General features: G+C 36.2%; 1 protein-coding gene across 1 annotated transcript in view; it reads left to right on the top strand.

The window, feature by feature from the left end:
- LOC105546879 (lysosomal-trafficking regulator) overlaps positions 1-20,353 on the top strand; it is a gene marked incomplete at both ends in the record, with an annotated part of 110,929 nt that overhangs the window by 26,505 nt on the left and 64,071 nt on the right. Inside the window, 8 exons of the mRNA XM_011990190.1 lie at positions 619-817; positions 4,046-4,177; positions 7,073-7,700; positions 9,211-9,388; positions 11,000-11,169; positions 13,363-13,593; positions 14,475-14,641; positions 15,288-15,440. Of these exons, the coding sequence (XP_011845580.1) occupies positions 619-817; positions 4,046-4,177; positions 7,073-7,700; positions 9,211-9,388; positions 11,000-11,169; positions 13,363-13,593; positions 14,475-14,641; positions 15,288-15,440 (1,858 nt within the window). The remainder of the gene's footprint in view (positions 1-618; positions 818-4,045; positions 4,178-7,072; positions 7,701-9,210; positions 9,389-10,999; positions 11,170-13,362; positions 13,594-14,474; positions 14,642-15,287; positions 15,441-20,353) is intronic.

Below are 20,353 nucleotides of genomic sequence, written 5' to 3'. Positions count from 1 at the left end.
AATGAGTTTTGTCTATCAAAAGTTTTATGTCCTAATCCCATACTAATATTACTAATAGTAATAAATAGTAATAGTAGTAAAAGAAGAAGAAAAGGTAGTAGCAATAGTAATAGTAGTGACTGTAGTTTATCACTAACATTTATATGGGGCTTACCTATATGCAAGACACTATTCTAAGAGTTTATGTTATTTAGTCCTCATAACAACTCTGTAAAGTAGCACTAGTATTACTCACATAGACAAAGAAAGTGAAGAATGCAGATGTTAAATAACGTACCTAAGATCACATGGCTAGTGAGTGGAGAAACCAGAATGCAAACCTAGGCAGTCTGGCTTTTGAGTCCATGCTTGTGAGAGTTGTAGTATAAGTTTGCCTCAGTTAATTAAGATAAATGGGCTAGAATTAAGTTGCCATCTGTGTTAATGAATTTTTAATAACAAGATTGCTTGAATTAGGAAATAATTTAATGAGTTGTTATGGTAATGGTAAATACGGTCAGACTAGATTAGTAAACCAACAGAATTCTACCTTAAAAAGAATATTTTGCCTAAATGAAAAATCTTAGTTAAGTTGACAATTCTTTAAATCTAAAGAGAGTTTGATTTTTATTTTTTCAGGAACACAAAGAGGGGCAACTCACACCCATGCCCCGAGAGGTTTGTAGATCATTTGTGAAAATTATAGCAGAAGTCCTTGGATCTCCTCCAGATTTGGAATTATTGACAATTATCTTCAATTTCCTTTTAGCAGTTCACCCTCCTACTAATACTTACGTTTGTCACAATCCCACGAACTTCTACTTTTCTTTGCACATAGGTAGGTATAGTCATTTTTGTTAGATCATGTCTATTTCTACTTTCGTTTTATTCTTCCCACTTGATTCACATTTGTTTGATATTTGAATGGCCTCTGTGCTACTCTAATTACATATTGGGGTTGGGATAGGGCAGAGAGTTATAGAATGAACTAGACATGGCCTCTGCCCTCAAGGAGTCTAAATGCCAAGTAGAGAAAGGGGACATAGACTCAAATAACTACAGTAAAAAATATATATATATATATATTTGGTAAGTATCGAAAAGACACAAAAGAAGAACTAATGAGATTTCAAAGGACAGAGGGTTTCATCCGACCACTGTGGAGAGAATATTTAATGGGTTACATGGCATCTGATGTGGACACTGAAGATTTTTAGTAGAATTTGATAGGTAGATTGGAGAGTTACTGTTCTAGGTAAAGACAGTGACTTTAAAGGGAGGAAAAATGGAAAGAAAAAATAAGGACTAATGAGTTTTACCTATATATAGGGAATCTGTAAAGAAGTAGTGACAAATAATGCCATAAATATAGTTTAAGACCACCATTTACTTATTTTTACCCGAAAGTCATATCAAATAGGTCCTTGAATGTAAGGCCAGAGAATTTGAACTTGTATTTTAGTTATTGGTCATTGAAAGGATTTTGTTTGTTTGTTTTGAGCAAAGGCTATGATATAAGTAAATTATTGCAGCAGGATTCAGAAATAAGGAACTAGGGGCAGTGAGCCCAATTATAGTAGTCCATGAGAGACAAGATAACAGAATCTGGGCATAGTAATAGTGGAACTGGAAAGGAGGGATAAATTGAGAAGTAGGAAGTTTAGGATGGAATGACTCTGGGGGTGTTAAGGAAAAAGGAGAATGGCTTTGATTGTATAATATATGTTGTATTTGAGGTTCCCTACAGTTATTTATAATATGATTTTCTAGTAGGCAATTGGGAATGAGGGTTATAGCATGAAGAAGGAAGGGTAGGTTATAAGGAGCGGTCCACATAGAAGTGAGGTGAAGCTCTGAGAACAGATGAGACCACTGAAGAAAAGTAGAGAGAGAGAAGGTAAGAGAAAGCTAAGGAAAGAACTGCTGGTAATATTACTAGTTGGAGGGTAAGACAAGAACGAAGAATCAGTAAAAGAGAAAGATGGAATAATCAGTTTTTTTTAAGAACCAGGGAAATGTAATGTGGTAAGAAAGAAAGCAAGAACGTACCTACAAGAAAGCTGAGTCATAAATTTACATTGTAAAACTAGTTGTACAATAGCCATTTTAAGAGATACAGTAAATGGGGCTGGGCACGGTGGCTCACGCCTGTAATCCCAGCACTTTGGGAAGCCGAGACAGGCAGATCACCTGAGGTCAGGAGTTCAAGACCAGCCTGACCAACATGGCGAAACCCCATCTCTACTAAAAATACAAAAAAATTAGCCTGGCTTGGTGGCACATGCCTGTAATCCCAGCTACTTGGGAGGCTGAGGCAGGAGAATCATTGAACCTGCGAGGCGGAGGTTGCAGTTAGCCAAGAGCGTGCCATTGCACTCCAGCCTGGGCGACAAGAGCAAACCTCTATCTCAAAAAACAAAAAACAAAAAAAAAGAAGAAAAAAGAAAAAAAACGTAGTAAATGAATAAAATGAGCAGTAGTAAAGGTCCAAATGAAATTAGATAGCATGACTTTATGGTAGTCTCAGCACATTACAAAGATTCTGGAAGTGGGTTAGTTACAAAGATGGGTAAAATATGGCCCCCTCTTTTAAGATGCTTACAGCTTAGTTAAGGGAAAGAGCATAAAGAAATGATTATATCATGCCACATGGAAAGCACAGTGATAAGGAAGTCAACATTTTTGTTTTCTGGTAGCATAGAGCATATGAAGACTGAGGGGGATTTCCCAGAGGAGGTTTTGCCTGCCCTGAATCTTAAAGGATGAGTGGGAATCAGAGAGAAAGGCCTTCCAGGCAAAGGAAACAGCTTGACAGGGAACTGGGAGAAAGTGGTGTTGCTGAAATGTAATTTATGAAACAAGGCTGGGGAGGGGCCTAGGGACAAATAGTGGTAATTCTTGTGGACAAGAAGCTTGGATTTTATTCAAGGTGATAAGGAGGCATAGAAAGTCACTGGAAGATTTTAAGCAAGAGTTGACATTCGAGAGAGAGCGAATTCTGGTAGCTGTGAGGATTTGAGAGTGACGAGATGTTCATCAAGGATATCATTTAGAAATCTGATAGTAATCCAGTTGAGAGATGATAAAGCCTGAATTATAGCACTATAGTAGGGAAAAGAAGAGTTCAAGAAACAAAAAATAAAGTCACGCTAGGTATGGTGGTTCATGCCTGTAATCCCAGCACTTTGAGAGGCCACGGTGGGTGGATCACTTGAGGCCAGGAGTTCAACTCCAGCCTGGCCAACATAGTGAAACCTCGTCTCTCCTTAAAAAAAAAAAGAAAAGAAAAAGTTAGCTGGGCGTGGTGGCACATGCCTGTAATCCTAGCCACTCGAGAGGCTGAGGCATGAGAATTGCTTGAACCAGGGAGGTGGAGGTTGCAGTGAGCAAAGATCACGCCACCACACTCCAGCCTGGGCAACAGAGCAAGGCTGTCTCAAAAAAAGAGAAAAAGTCAGCAGAACTTGGTGACTGATTTGCCATGGATAAAGGAAAGGTAGTAGTCAAGGGTGGCTCCAGGTTCCCACATGGGAACTTCCCAAAGAACAAAACAGAAGGAGTAAATTTAGGGCAAAAAGATGATTCAGATTTAGATTTGTTGCATTTGTGATCCATTTAAGAAACCAAGCAGTCGAATTTATAAGTATGAAGCTCAGAAATGATTAGTTTTTACAATTAGACACTGATGGGGATTTATAAAAATAAAAGACACAGTCCTTTCCTCAAGGAATGAACAGATGAACAGTCTCCCTTGAGAGGTGATAATAACATATAAAAAGTGAACAGTTAAATGTTAAACCATAGAAATAACTGTAAGTACAGTTGGAATTAAGAAAATAGAAGTTAATGTGGCCAGAAATAATAAGCAACAGCAAAATCTGTACTAAAAAATTGTGAAGAGTACGTATTCACATATCAAATGTGCCTTAGTGTAAAGTATGCCATATATTGTTCTCTTTAAACATCTTTTTGTCAAAATTTGAATTTAATGATCTGCTTTTAAAGTTGTATTTTTGTTTTATCCTTTTTAAAAATTTTGCTCTCTCAAAAAAAATTTGGATTCTAGATGGCAAGATCTTTCAGGAGAAAGTACAGTCAATCATGTACCTGAGGCATTCCAGCAGTGGAGGAAGGTCCCTTATGAGCCCTGGATTTATGGTAATAAGCCCATCTGGTTTTACTGCTTCACCATATGAAGGTAAAAATAGCAATAATGGAAGTATAGCCTTCTCACTTTAGTTCTGAATATTCTTAGAGAATTAAATTGTACATATTTTAGAAGTGTATATAGTACAACCTCATTCAGTCTAACAAGAGACACCCAGCACAGGTCCTCAAGAGAATTGAGAAAATGGATAAGGCTCATGCTATCTTGTTCTGGCATTCTCTGACCTCTCTTATCATAGTCATTTGTCTTTCATCAAGCTTCTGATTTATTTTACCATTTTCTTCAGAAGCTTTTAAAAAACTTTTATTCTCTTCTCTCTACCTAAAACCATGATTCTAGACAACTTCACTTGCCAGATAAATGGCCACCCAATACTCCAGCTTCACATTTTTTGACTCAGGGTACCCTTTCTCTACTTTGTCTTACCACTCTGCATGCATCTGTCTTGGACTTTTATCATCATCAAGAGTGCTTTCAAGCACCTGTGAAACTCCAGTATCCCACTCTATTCTATCTATGTGATCTATTTTTCAATCACATGCATCATTCTGAAACATTTTCAAATACTGTACGTGGCTCCATTTTTTTTTCAGGTCGTTTGAACAGAATCTTTCTGTATCATTAGCCCTCCAGCCAACCAGAGAAACGGAATCCTTTGGGGGAGTTCTGACATGCTGAAAAAAGGCAAAGGGGATGCAGTCATCCTCTGTAACTGACAACCTCCCGTCTTTGTTTTTTGTTTTTGTTTTTTTTTAAATCACACTCCAAAGTTCCCCTTGTCTCGCTTTCCCTGTCCAGCCTAGGTCACATTAGCCAATAACTTCAGCAGTTATTCAGTTGGAAACTATCTCAGTTTCCTTGTCCCCTTGGCCTGTTGGTATTCTTGAACTGGAAAATGCTAACCTGGCCTCAGTCTAACCGCTGTCGTACTGCTGAAAGTTGTAGTAGAGCTTTAAATGCTGCCCTGTAATTTTTAGGTATGTTCAGAATCAATATCGTCTTCTGTTTCCATAGTAAGTATATTCAAGTCTTTAAGCCTGCGGTACTTTTCTCTCTTCCTAATTTACTCTTAACAGAGTCTCATCGCTACTTTATAGAAAAAAAGAATAGGTGCAGGTTTTCTAGTTGCAAACTGACCATACATCTTCTCCTTACCTGACTACTGTCCTTTTCCATACTGGGACATTGCTCTTATTTTCAGTCCTAGTCTTGTCTTTGGCTTCAATCCTAATTATCAAATAGTGCGGGTGAGATAGTAATAGAGGTAGATAGAACTAGGTATGTAGGTATTAGTCTCTAGTTTTGTTTTCCTCCCAAAGTGTTTCAGTTATTCTCTAGCACTTTTTATGCCCTTTTATAATAATATTTTAAGGCTATGTTTTTATTAGTTTTTTTTTCTTTTTAAAAAAAAAAAACTTTTTTTTTAAATAAATGAGATAGGGTTTTGTCTTTTTGCCCAGGCTGGTCTCAAACTCTTGGGCTCAAGTGATCCACCCACCTCGGCCTCACAAAGTGCTGGGATTACAGGCTCGAGCCACTGCACCTGGCCTTTTCAAATTAGTTTTATTTGGAATTTTACAGGACATATTTGTTTTTTAAATCATCTGTGTCATTTTGAAACATTTTCAAATACAATCATACCTCCATTTTTTCCAGATCTTTTGAACAGAATCTTTTGGCAACTTTAGCTCTCTAGCCAAAATCCAGAAATAACTAGAAAAAAATTCTGAGCTATGGAGCTATTTTATTGCCACAAAGTCTATGCTCTAAAGCAGTTCACTTAATGCCTGTTTACTCTGTATTCATGGTCTCAAATTTTAACCTGCAAAAGAATCACCTGGAGAGCTTGTTGACACTGATTCCTGGGCCCCTCCCTCACAAATTCTGTATCAGTAGATCTAGGGTGGAGCCTGAGAATGTGAATTTCCAACAATCCCACAGGTGGTGTTGATGCCCATGCTACTGGTTCACAGACCACACCTTGAATGGCATGCACTTATATCCCATGCATTACAATGAGAATAATTTTTCTGGTGTCTTCCTACATAGAATATTAGAAGCAGTAAATTAGAGAGCTGTGACAAGAAAAGAAACTATTACTTCTCACTAATAGCAGCAAGAAGTGACTGCAAAAATGGAGGAGAGAGAGAACTGTCTAGGGCTGTTTAGGCAAGTAACAACAAGTACTACCATTTTTTGAGCACCTATTATGTGTTGACCTCTATGCTAGGTGCATCACAAATATAATCTCAATCTTTAAAGCAACCCTGCAAAGTAGATATTCTGAACCCTCATTTTACATTTGTAGAAACTGTAGTACAATTAAGTGATTTACCTTGGACCACCTCACTATCATTTGAATCCAATTATATCTAGTTGCAAAGCCCACACTCTTTCCACTACATCCTGGTAACTGCTAGCCTGAGGTAAATTGAGTTTCACTTAATTCACTTAATTTCAGCACAGTAGAACCATTAATCCTAATGACTGAATCATTCAGTCAATACTGTATTTTATTAAGACAGAAAAAGACATATGTTTTGGGAATATATTAATAAAAAGTGGTTAAAATAAAAATAGCTTTGGCATTTAAGAATTTTAAGCATTAAGCCAGGTGTAGGGGTGCATGCCTGTAGTCCCAGCTGCTTAGAGGCTGAGGTGGGAGGCTATCTGGAGCCCAGGAGTTAGAGGCTGCAGTAAGCTGTGATAGTGCCACTGCACTTCAGTCAGGGTAAGTTTCTTTTTTTCTTAAAAAAAGAAAAAGTAAAGGAATTTTAAGCATTAGTTACTTGTAAAATTAACCTATATGGATTTTAACAGTGCTAGATAAATGGGCTTTTGCTCTGGTTGCAATTTATAATGCAAAAGAGAGGTGGTCCCACTTAATAGGTTTTTAAGTAGTATTTTTGTATCTACTCTTACCAGGAGAGAATTCCTCTAGTATTATTCCACAACAGATGGCCGCCCATATGCTGCGTTCTAGAAGCCTACCAGTATTCCCTACTTCTTCACTACTAATGCAATCACAAAAACTGACTGGAAGTTTGGGTTGTAGTATTGACAGGTTACAAAATATTGCAGATACTTATGTTGCCATCCAATCAGAGAAACAAAATTCTTTGGGGAGTTCCGACACACTGAAAAAAGGCAAAGAGGATGCATTCATCAGTAGCTGTGAGTCTGCAAAAACTGTTTGTGAAATGGAAGCTGTTCTTTCAGCCCAAGTCTCTGTCAGTGATGTCCCAAAAGGAGTGCTGGGATTTCCAGTGGTCAAAGCAGATCATAAAGAGTTGGGAGCAGAACCCAGGTCAGAAGATGACAGTCCTGGGGATGAGTCCTGCCCACGCCGACCTGATCACCTAAAGGGGTTGGCCTCCTTCCAGCGAAGCCACAGCACTGTTGCAAGCCTCGGGCTAGCCTTTCCTTCACAGAATGGATCTGCAGCTGTTGGCCGTTGGCCAAGTCTTGTTGATAGAAACACTGATGACTGGGAAAACTTTGCCTATTCTCTTGGTTATGAGCCAAATTACATCCGAACTGCAAGTGCTCACAGGTACTTATGTGTTTTTGTGCACTCCTTCCACCTTTATTTTACTATTCTTTAAAGACTCTCTACCCATCTGGAAATGTCTTCATTATGCCACTTCTTATAATATAACAAACAGAAAAGTTTATTTCTTTATATATGTAATAATAACAAACAGAAAGATATATTTTTCCTTATTTTAATGCTAGATAATATTGAATTCCATATTTAACCAAAATCTAAACCATAAGTAGCATTTAAAATATGTATATATCGTGGTTTAATTCCTTATAGTTATTAAGGAAAAATTCTTCAGGACAGAGAAACGATAAGATTTCTCTAAAGCTTTGACTCATGAGAATGATTCTGTCCACTTGGTGTTCATGTGAAGGTGGGAGTGGTTTCTAGATTGGGCCTGTCCTGGGTAACATCTCACTTTATTTGAGACAAGTGACTGCTCCAGAAGGGAAGAGGAACGGGTGTCATAGGGTGGTCACTCCATTCCACTCAGGTAATTATAATGCAGGTCTTGGTGCCGAACATTGGCAGTTCTCTGGATGAAGTCAGAAGAGAGCTAAAATGGCCTCAGAAGAAATGCCAGTGTTTCCCAGGACAGGCTCACATCAGACTGCACAGAGTCCTCCACGTCATGACAGACATTGCCTAGACGTTGTATTTCTTCAGCCATTTTTCTTCTGCTACTCCAGTTTGTTCTCTCTCCAAACACTTAAGGTTCCTCTCTCACCTGGACACAGATGACCTTGCTTTGGTGATGAGATATCCCACTTATCTTTTCCTCTACTTCTGCTATCGCAGACCCATGACTTTACGTGGAGCTCAGATGCAGCAGTGCTAGAGAGCATTCCTTTATGAAGAACGCTCATTTCACCAGGAGCTTCCAGAAGTTTCACCTGGGCTAAACCCAGCAGCATTTATTAGGATATTTAGATCGAGGTTTTATTTTCACACTTGATTCGTGAGAGGATCTTCTGTAATGCTAGATTCTTCCCCTGTACCAATATTTGCCTCTCTGCTCTGTGACTGAACTGGGTTTTTCTGACATGCCTACACTCCTAATAAAACTATTTCTTCCTTGGTGGAAAAAACATTTCCAATAGCATCTCAAGTAGCCATGTCCAGTGAAACTTTCTCCAGTGATGGACATGTTGTATTCATGCTGTCTAATACAGTCGGTGCTAGCCACGTATGCCTATTGAGCACTTGAAATGTGGCTGATGCAACTGAGGGACTGAATTTTTAGTTTAACTTTAAATAAATAGCATAAGTAACAGTGACTACTGTATTAGACATCAGAGATGTAGAATCGAATAGTGTTAGTAGACTATATGGCCAAAAAAATCAATGATAAAAAGTGATGGTAAATTTGTTAATGACAGTTAAATTAGGAAACATTTCTTAAACATTATGAACATTTGTTTCACCTGTCAAAGAATGCTACTACTTGTCACAGTTCCTGAGGTAATCATCATGTACTTTTCTCATCATGTTAGTAAGACTTTTTTGGTCTCTATTTTAGTGTAACTGAAGACTGTTTGGTACCTATATGCTGTGGATTATATGAACTCCTAAGTGGGGTTCTTCTTATCCTGCCTGATGTTATGCTTGAAGATGTGATGGACAAGCTTATTCAAGCAGATACACTTTTGGTCCTCATTAACCACCCGTCACCAGCTATACAACAAGGTGTTATTAAAGTAAGGGCAAATACTGGATATGTTATTTTAATTCAGAAAAATAAAGATGTATGTAATTTAAAATTTTGAGTATATACATTAAAGTAGACCTGAATCTTTCTTTTATATTTTAGAATAATGAACTAATATAGTTTGTTACTTATTACTCACATTGTTTTTTAATTTTTTTATTTTGATAGCTTTAGGGATATAGGGGTTTTTGGTTACATGGCCATATTTTTGCATCATCCAGTTTTAAGTCCCTCTCCATATATTGGTTCATATCAGTACGTTTTTTAAATCTACCAATAAATCCCCATATCTGAACACTTAGTAAATCTGTTTTGTTAAAAATTACAAGGAACACATGGTTCATTGGAAATCTCTTTTTCAGTGTACTATCAAATTTTAGACATTTACTTCCGGTCTCAGCTTAGATGACACCTTTTCAAAAGACCTTCCCTGTTTATCTTATCAAAATCACTTCCCTCTGATCTTACTGTTTATTCTATCATAGCATCCTATTTATGTCTTGTAATTATCTTTTTAATCTGTGTGCTTGTTTTTTAAATTTCTCACAAATGTAAGCTTCATGAGGGTGGGCATCTTGTGTAATAGGTACTAAGTATATTATTGAATGAGTAAATGCTTGATATGAATAGTTTCCATTAGAAAACAACCCAATATTAAAATAATCTTGTAAAGATTCTCATTTTCTTTAGTTTGTTTGGATGTAGGTATTGTTTAATCACTTGCAATACAACCTAGTATTGAGCTCCCATTTCATGTGTAAGTCCCTGAGCTAGTTGCAATATAGTATATAGAGGGAAATAATATAAGCTCCTACATTCAAGAATTTCACGGTCTAGAAGGGAGAGTCTCATACTTAACTAAGTAAAATGTAAGGAATTCTGTGATGAGTGCTGCAGTGGCAGTATTAATAAATACATAGTATTTACAAAGTGTTATGCTGTAAACTTAGAAAGTTTTTTTAGTAGGGGAATAAATAGATGTGTGTCTGAGGGAAAGGAGTCTATTGCTACTGTGAGAGAATCATTAAAGGCGAGAAAGAGGTGGAAGGATTAATTTGGTATCACATGTGTTGCATTTAAGATGTTAGAGAAGGGTGGAAATTCGGGCCTGTGCTCAGGATAAATAATCTGTCAAGAAGCCTAGAAGTGGAGCTCTAGGATAGACATAGATATAGATATAGATATAGATATAGATATAGATATAGATATAGATATAGATATAGATGTAGATATAGATACAGATATACATAGATTTGCAGACAGAGCATAGTTTACGGATTTTCCCCCCTCAGCATTAGGAACAAATATTCTACTTATACTCAACTAAGGTTGCCAGTCTACTAGGTGTCCATGTTCAACTAAAAATGCCAGTTTCCCCATGAGAGAATCATTAAGATCTCTAAGATAGAGTCATCATTAGCATTCTGCAGTAGCCAGAGAAAAATTCATTTTTGCTTTGCTGTGGTGATGGCATTTTTTTAAGCTTTCTATGTTCTTCTGTACATATGAACTTAATAATTTACAAATGCAGTTGTGTTACACTGATTTGTATACCTTAATTTTAATGCATTGTCTAAATTGACTTAAAGTTTTTCTTTAGCTATTAGATGCATATTTTGCTAGAGCATCTAAGGAACAAAAGGATAAATTTCTGAAGAATCGTGGATTTTCCTTGCTAGCCAACCAGTTGTATCTTCATCGAGGAACTCAAGAATTGTTAGAATGCTTCATTGAAATGTTCTTTGGTCGACATATTGGCCTTGATGAAGAGTAAGTATGTTCTTCCCTCCACTATAATTGGGAATCTTGTCTTTTTTTTTTTTTTTTCTCGGCCTGTTGCCCAGGGTGGAGTGCAATGGTGCAATCTCAGCTCACTGCAACCTCCGCCTCACGAGTTCAAGCGATTCTCCTGCCTCAGCCTCCCAAGTAGCTGGGATTACAGGCACGCACCACCACGCCCAGCTAATTGTTTGTATCTTTAGTAGAGGCAGGTTTTCACCATGTTGACCAGGCTGTTCTCAAATTCCTGACTTCATGATCTGCCTGCCTCAGCCTCCCAAAGTGCTGGGATTACAGGTGTGAGATTACAGGCTTGGCCATTATGCCCAGCTTTTTTTTTTTTTTTTTGGAGACAGTGTCTCACTCTGTCCCCCAGGCTGGAGTGTGGAGAGACACAGTCATGCCTCAGCTCATTGCAGCCTTGTACCCCTAGATTCAAAGGGATCCTCCTACCTCAGCCTCTCGAGTAGCTAGGATTACAGGCATGCACCACCACACTTGGCTAATTTTTTTTACTTTTAGTGGAGATGGGTCTTGCTGTGTTTCCCATGCTGGTCTCTAACTCCTGACCTCAAGCCATCCTCCTGCCTTGGCCTCCCAGTGTGCTGGGATTATAGGTGTGGGCCAACACACCCAGCAAGATCTTTTGTCTTAAATGTAAAATTTAGTGAACTCACTCTTAACAAAATCTTTTAGTCACCTTTAGAAAAAAAATCTGCTAAAAGTAATTTTCCAGGTAAATCAATGTATTATTTGCCATATAATATTCTTTCTAATATAACTTCATCCTTCATAGTTCATTCACTAGTTAGAAACTAGAAACAAATAAAAGCTGCATCAGATGAAAGTGATAGCTAAGATTTGGCATATAGTATTAACATGAGGAGATTAACTGAAAAGACAGGTGAGGCTGGACACGGTGGCTCTTGCCTGTAATCCCAGCACTTTGGGAGGCAGAGGCGAGTGGATCACCTGAGGTCAGGAGTTCAAGACCAGCCTGACCAACATGATGAAATGCTGTCTGCACTAAAAATACAAAATTAGCCAGGCATGGTGGCACATTCATGTAATCCCATCTACTTGGGAGGCTGAGGCAGGAGAATCGCTTGAACCTGGGAGGCGGAGGCTACAGTGAGCCAAGATTGCACAATTGCACTTCAGCCTGGGCAACAAGAGTGAAACTCTGTCTCAAAAAAAAAAAAAAAAAAGAAAAGAAAAAAGCGAAAGATAGCTGGTGTATTCTCAGTGACAGATTACATAAAGGATCCATGTAGGAACTCATTACTCTCCTCAGAGCTTTCAGGTTATCTGGGAGAGGAGTAAATCCCTCACCTAGAATTCCTGGATACACTGATTATCGAGTTTTGACCCTAGTAGAATGCTGATGGATTAGCAAATAAGTGTAAAAATAAAAGAATATTTTTCTCCCAAACCAAAAGTTTGGCAGAAATTAAATTGTAATTTCTGCTTGTGATAGAATAGAGAGAAATGTGTGTCTCCTTATTGTGATAGACAAATTCAGACCTTAAAGAATTCACTAAATTATTATGATAGTTTCAATGCTACTTTTCATTTATATACAACTTTTGACTTTCACGAAACAGTTCTGCATTACCTTATTTGATTCTCACAATAGCCTTGAGAAGAAAAGAGGACATATATCACCACATATTTTTGACAGATAAGGAAAATGAGGCACAAAATACTTAGCTAATTTCATTCCATCCCAGAGGCAAGTTGTATTGGGATAAGAACTCAAGAATCATTCCCTTTTGCTAGACTTCTTTTTACTAGTTCACTGTCTCTCAAATACTATGTAAAATAATAATAATAATTTTCCTGTGCAGTTTCCAAACTGCTTTGGAAAACTGTTTCCGAAACAGTTTCTTTGGACATAAGGGGCTCATGGATAAATTAAAATAAATCAGTTAAAACCATAAAATTGCATGCATATTTCACGTGAATGTTTGTGTATTTATCTTGGGATGGACTTCTAGCAACAACTTTTACCCTATTATTGAAGGGACTTTATAATCTTAACAACATATTAAGAATCCTTACTCCCTCAATTTTTTTTTATGACTTCAAAATCAAGTTAACAAAATGACCCATAGTTGCTATCATATTTACTTGTTTTGTGACTAATTGTTTCTAACATGCTCTTAACTGTATTATTTATTATAGATTTGATCTGGAAGATGTGAGAAATACGGGACTGTTTCAGAAGTGGTCTGTCATTCCTATTCTAGGACTAATCGAGACCTCTCTGTATGACAACATACTCTTGCATAATGCTCTTTTACTTCTTCTCCAAATTTTAAACTCCTGTTCTAAGGTAGCAGATATGTTGCTGGATAATGGTCTACTCTATGTGTTATGTAATACAGTAGCAGCCCTGAATGGATTAGAAAAGAAGTAAGTTTAAAATTATTATTTAAAATTACATCTGATAAATACTTTAGAACAGGAAAACTTAAGTATTAGTGTACTTTAGTACACGAGTTTACCTATGTAAGAAGCCTTCCTGTGTACCTCTGAACCTAAAATAAAAGTAAAAAATAATAATAATAACAGAAAGAAAGAAAAAAAAAAAGCAAGAAATTGTATTTACTGAATGTCCCTGTATGCTACTTTATTAACTGGCCCGAGTTAGTTTCCACCCCTTGCTTGATTTGGAAAACCCAGATGGAGAGAAGCATTATAGGCCTAATATCATACATTGAGGTAGATTATCAAGATTAAGATTGAAGACCAAAAGTAACTAATTCATATTTATTGGGTATTTATAAGTGATTAATATAAATGCAAATCTATTACCTCTTTTAGTCCTAAAGATAACTCTAATTTATACAAGTGAGATTCAGAGAGGTTAATTAATTTAGTCAAATTCACCTTCTCTGAAAAGCCTTTGCAGAATGTTCCTGTTCATACCCACACAATCTTCATCCTTCGTGTGGACTAGAAACCTGTCTGTGTGTTCTTATAGTATCTTGTATTAATCTCTAGTGTTGCACTTACAACCATTTACTATTTATAGTGATCTGTTTACTTGTCCGGTTTTCTGAAAAACTATGTATTTTTGACAGGTGTCAAAGTGTATCTTATTTCTATTTCTAGCATACACACTACATGTTACTTGCCATAGAATAAGTGTGAATAAATATCAAATGACTGCATGAATGAGTGCAAGCTGGTCAAACAGGAATTTAAACCTTTTAAATTGGTTAGCTGTGTCTTAAATTATTTGTTCTTTTTCTTATAAATGTTCTGTTTTCTTCTTGTGTTGTTATCTTTAGCATTCCCGTCAGTGAATATAAATTGCTTGCGTGTGATATACAGCAACTTTTCATAGCAGTTACAATTCATGCTTGCAGTTCCTCGGGCTCACAATATTTTAGGGTTATTGAAGACCTTATTGTAATGCTTGGATATCTTCAAAATAGCAAAAACAAGAGGACACAAAGTAAGATTTAATTTTTACGAATTTGGGGAGGGAGTTGTATAATAGACAAACCTGTTATTTGAGTACAATCTCTTTCTTCTTAGAAACTCTTTTACTAAAAGTTTAACATTAATTTTGTGATAATATGTGTCAGTTTTTAAAAAGAAGCCTAAAAAGGCTTGAAAAAGTGACAAAAATAGAAAAAGTGATTCTACCGTGTAGTTAGTAGTTGGCAATACATAATTGAAAGATGTCACTGATTTTTCTTACCAAGTAGAATTTAAAAGCATATGTTGCATAGTAATACCCTTTTGTTTTCTTTAATGGTAACTATTAAAGTGAATATGAAACAAAAAGTATGATAATTGCTGGTTAAACTTTTGCCTTATATAGAAAAAAACCCTCTTCTTTGAAACAATTTTTAAAATGAAATAAATTTGTGAGCTAATATTTTTCCATTGAAGGTTTTTTAGTGACCATTTGTAAATTTGCTTTAAAATTGCCTTTAACAAGAATTTTAAAATGTCTACGACTATCACCCCCATGCTGACCAAAATTTTAAAATTTATATCTAACAAAACATTATTGTCATGATACATAAAATCAGTTCAATTAAAAAATTAATAACCACATAGCTTGAAAACATTCTAGTATCTTCTGTTTTTAGATATGGCTGTTGCACTACAGCTTAGAGTTCTCCAGGCTGCTATGGAATTTATAAGGACCACCGCAAATCATGACTCTGAAAACCTCACAGATTCACTCCAGTCACCTTCTGCTCCCCATCATGCAATAGTTCAAAAGCGGAAAAGCATTGCTGGCGAGTATTGAAATCATATTTTAATAACCATAAATTGAGGCTAGCTTGACTTTCCTATGTTCTTATGCAATTCACATTTTTAAAATATTTCTTGTTTTACATAAAATTTAAGAAAGATTTTTTCCTGGAGGAAACTATTCTACTGCTTACTTTTAGTGCTTTTCTCATCCAGTTATTTCTTGAGCACCTGCCTACCATGTGCTGAGCATTGTGCTAAAATATTGGAGATACAATGACGAAAAAAAAACAGACACAGATTCTGCCCCTGCAGAGATTGTAAAATAGTAGGGAAATGTAGAGGGCAGGAATAGAGATTATAACAGGGCAATCTACATCAGGAGTTAGGGAAGTCTCTGAGAAAGTGGGATTTCAATATAGATGTAAAGGATGAGAAAGGAATTAGCAAGGTGGAGAGTCAGAAAAAGAGTATTACAGGCAGAATGGATGGCTTATGTGAAGCTTCCAAGGCAGGGAAAAGCTGAGCTTGTTCAGAGAAATAAAGCCATTTAGCTAGAATGTGTCACTTGATAAGACTGGGACACCAGAAGAGGCTGTACAGTATGGTATGGGCCAAAGTCATTTTTTAATCATGCAGGCCTTGTTAAGGAGCTTAGATTTTATCCTAATGGGAAGTCATCAAAGATTTTAAGTAGGTGTCATACTATAAACAGCTTTCTGTTTTATAAAGATCACTGTGTCTTCTGTGTGAAAAGTGGGTTAGGGGAGAGGAAGAGAAGAGATGTAGTGGGGAGTCCAGGTAGGAGGCTATTACAGTAGTCAGGGCAGATGATGGTGGCTTGCACATGGTTAAAATGCACATGATGTCAGGGCTTGGTATACATTAGTACATGTCATCAAATAATAAACATTAATATTGTTAGGCTTCCTTATTTTTTCTACAAAATCTGCTATGACCTTTATCTGACTACAACCCAGAAAGATAACATGAACACCACATACACAGGATATACACGCATACGTATATATACATAGTGGATAAATATGCATATGCACATGCACATACACACACCATCTCCAAACAGAGTATTTGGTAAATTGTTTGAAGTTTAATCAGTCTTACTGTCTCAAATTCACTTAAGTTCAAATCTTTCTTTCACCTGTGTTAAGCTACTTCTGTGTTCAATGCTATGCAAAAATTTTAACCATGTGAAAAACTCACTTGTAAAGAAAAGCTTTCAAGTACACATTGTTTTGCAGTAGTATGTTTAAATGATGCTAAATCAAACTTATATAAATAAAACTTCTAAAACATCTATGTAACTAAACCTACTGCCCAGCTACATTATTCCTTATTTAATATCTGAATGCACTCTCTTCTTGAGCTGCCCTTCCAGTTGTACATCTCTTTTGCCCTGAGTAGAAATAGATTCTTTATCAGTTCTAGCATTAATGCTCAGCTTCCTACATGCCAAAACATGATTGCTGGACACCTTTCCTTTGCAGGACTCCTTATATAGTCAGTGACTGCTTAGATGGAATTCGCCCTCTATTGATTTCAGAAAGTGTACCTTTGCTACCCCTGCTGTGTCTTTCGTATTGATACTTCTCATTTTCATATCTGTTCCTCCTCTGCTTCCATCCCTAGATCTCTGGTTTTAGTTAATTATCACCTTGTGCCTGGGCTAACGCAATAGTCCTCTTGCTATTTCCCGTTTGGTCAATGATTTCTCTAGGAGTCTTTAATCTCTTTAGATACTAGCATTTTTGTCACCTTGAGCCTTAGAGCCCTACATAGCTTCAAGTCTGTTATCTTTTTTTTTTTTTTTTTTAGTTTGAGTCATTTTAAAACAGATAATGAACTTTTAGTCTTTTCACTAGATGGCTCTCCTTTTTTCTGACTTCTTAGCTTCTTATTATACTTGGCCTTGTGTTTTTTGCTCTAAGTAAATGTGATTGCTGTGAGCGGTAGGAGACTTACAGAATCCTACAAGTTTTTAGCTTAATAAAAGACCTTAAAAGTCATCCAGTCCAGCTTCTTCATCTTAAGACCCACTGCATCCTAGAACTAGGGACTGCTGGCACATGCACCCCTATACTCACCCCTTTGTGTCCTACACCACATCTACTCATTCCAGGTCTGTCATATCTCTTAGGAACCATCTCTCTCTCTCTGAAGTCTCTCTCAAGAATCCTCCCTGTTTTAAATACTGCCCTTATTTAAATTCTATCTTTGTGAATCTAGTTTGCAAAATACTACTTTATATGTGTTCGGTTGTTGCTTTGTAATTGTTTCTAAGTTGTTTTTTTACACATATGCTTAGGGAAGATTGTGCTTTTTGTTTCTTCACTATTACTTAAAAGTATCATTGAAAGTATATTGGCTTTGTATGCTACAGGTACAAAAACTGCAGAATACTAAGGCTCTTCTGTTTCTGAGCAGTGTGGTTACAAAAACTAATTCAAGGCCATTTGTCCGTGATACTAAAGTGACATAGAGGGATTTCTATTTCTGTCATGTCTATCAATTAGGTAATGAATTGTTCCTTCAAAGACTTAAGCTGTTCTCTTTACTGATAAATGTTTAGGTGTGGTGGGGGGGATTCCTAAATAGATTCATTTAGCATTTGTTGAAAACTACTGAGATGAGTGACACCTCCAACCCCACTGCCACCCTCTCCTCCTTCAGCAGAATTTGTGGGAATTGCCAGCAGCTGTAGCTTCCACTGTGGCCACACACCAGACTCTGATAATAGACACATTTACTCAAACCTTGAACCCCAGGATATCCATGACTTGAGACCAAAGTTTCTTCAGCAATACTCTCATTACATCTAGACCTTAAGTTCTTGCGTTGCTAACGGAGTTAGACACTATTTTGTTGTCAGATTAATCTTCTTACAACCTCACTCAGGTTTACCATTCTTCTGCTCAGCAACTCTGAGTTGCCTGCCACCCCAGTGAGCAAAGCTCTGATTCCCTAGCCTCTGTATCTGTTTTTGGTCTAGATATCTGTATCTATACATACCTTTATATGTAATTTTACCTAAATGGTATCATGCTCTACCTACTGTTTATAAATTGATTTCTATTTCTAGTCATTTATTATAGATATTTTTCCATGTTAAGAAACATAAATATTCTTTTATTTTTAATGATTGCAAAATAATCTGTTATTTTGATGTGGATAATCTAACTTTTATAGATAAACAAAGGTTTTTTTGCTTGATTTTTGCTAGTATAAATAAGGTAGCAATATACACTTTTAAATGTATTTTTTTACTTGTCTGCTTATTAATATGAAAAACTTTACACATCACTCTTAATGCATGAAGGTAGAAGTAGTCAGCATCAGGATATTATTTAGAATGCTAGACATATATTTAAATTGTCATACACTCACATACACAGTTATATTAGTAATTCACATACAAATGAACTTTATATTTCAACCAATAATAATATTAACCATTAAAAGTATTTTATTATTTGTGAGAATTAGACAGGCATTACGTTTTACATTCATTATTTTATTTTATCAACAAAATGACTCTTTCTTTATCCGTTTATTCAACCATCAAACATCAAATATTTCTTGAGTACCAACCATGTACCAGTTACTATATTACCTGTCTTCATGGAACTTGTACTGGGGGAAATGATGAATAAGCATATAAACAAATATATTTAATACAGTGTCAGATAGTGATAAATATCCACCTGTGAAGTAAGCTCTGTTTTCTTTCTAATCTGCATCTTATGTATGAGAAAACTGAGGTTTAGAAAGAAATGTGCTTAAGGCCATACTAGCTCTGTGTGGCTTCACAGCAGGAGTGCTGAAATACCCTCCCACTTTTTCTAGTATTAATACATAGTATTAAAAAAGACCTACTTAACATTTCCTTATTCAGTGTATTGTCATACCTCTGAATTACAATCATCAGCTGCACATACAGCATGAAAGCTATCAGATGTAGACATTAGGAAGAATCTTCTTAAACTCAGTATATTGTTTGACAGTATAACTCTTGAATATATACAGGATATGAATTTTTGTATTTTTTTTTTTGCCTCAAAAGTGACTGTCTACCAAAATATATTAACTGATTAAGAATACTAATTACCCAAAATAGTAAGCAATCTAAAATAGTATTAAAATATTTAAATAGCTTACAGGATAAGTCATTAAAACCTGTTATAATTTAGTCATATGTAATTTTTATAGAGGTTATTTATAGAAATTGATATATGTTTTCGTAATTTAAAACAAAGGTTCAATTCCAATGAAGGGTTCTATTATTCCTCATCTACCAAGACATCATTTTGGTTCCTATGGTCAACTTCCGATGCCCTTCTCCTTCAGTTCATTAAATCAAGACTCATGCCCCCAGTTTTCTCCTGGATGCACTACCTGTGTTGTACCTCCTGGAGCAGGTCTAGTAATGGCGCAGGAATGCCACTCCTCTGTGTTCAGTCTGAGGAAACCTTTCTCAGGAAATGCCTTGGTAGCACTGAATTCCAAATGATGCATGTGTTCTAAATCATTTTAATAACAAATCACTGGAATTATATTCACCTTTCTGATCTCTTCACTGTCATTGACTGATTTCTACTTTGTCACTAGATACAATTTTTAAAACTACTTTATGAAATTCAACAACAGTAATTATCCAGAAATAGTAATATTCTTACTAAAAAATGATGTGCATTAAAACTTGATTTTGGAATACAAAGAAGTGAAACAGTATTTGAAACTATTTTATCAAAATGTTCTAAACTAGTTAAGCCCATTTAATACTTTTTAACTTGAACTTTGCCAAATGACATCTGTTTTACTAAGCTATGTCACTAGCTTCAACATTGTTATTTAGGACTTTGAAACCAAAAGTACTGTTGCACTTCTTGAAAGAGGGAGAAACATCATTTTCTCTTAATCACTCTCTCCTTTGTATAAA

This window comes from Mandrillus leucophaeus, unplaced genomic scaffold (genome assembly GCF_000951045.1).
Source record: "Mandrillus leucophaeus isolate KB7577 unplaced genomic scaffold, Mleu.le_1.0 Scaffold3729, whole genome shotgun sequence".
NCBI classification, from domain to species: domain Eukaryota; kingdom Metazoa; phylum Chordata; class Mammalia; order Primates; family Cercopithecidae; genus Mandrillus; species Mandrillus leucophaeus.
This window is presented reverse-complemented; position numbering and strand designations above follow the sequence as displayed.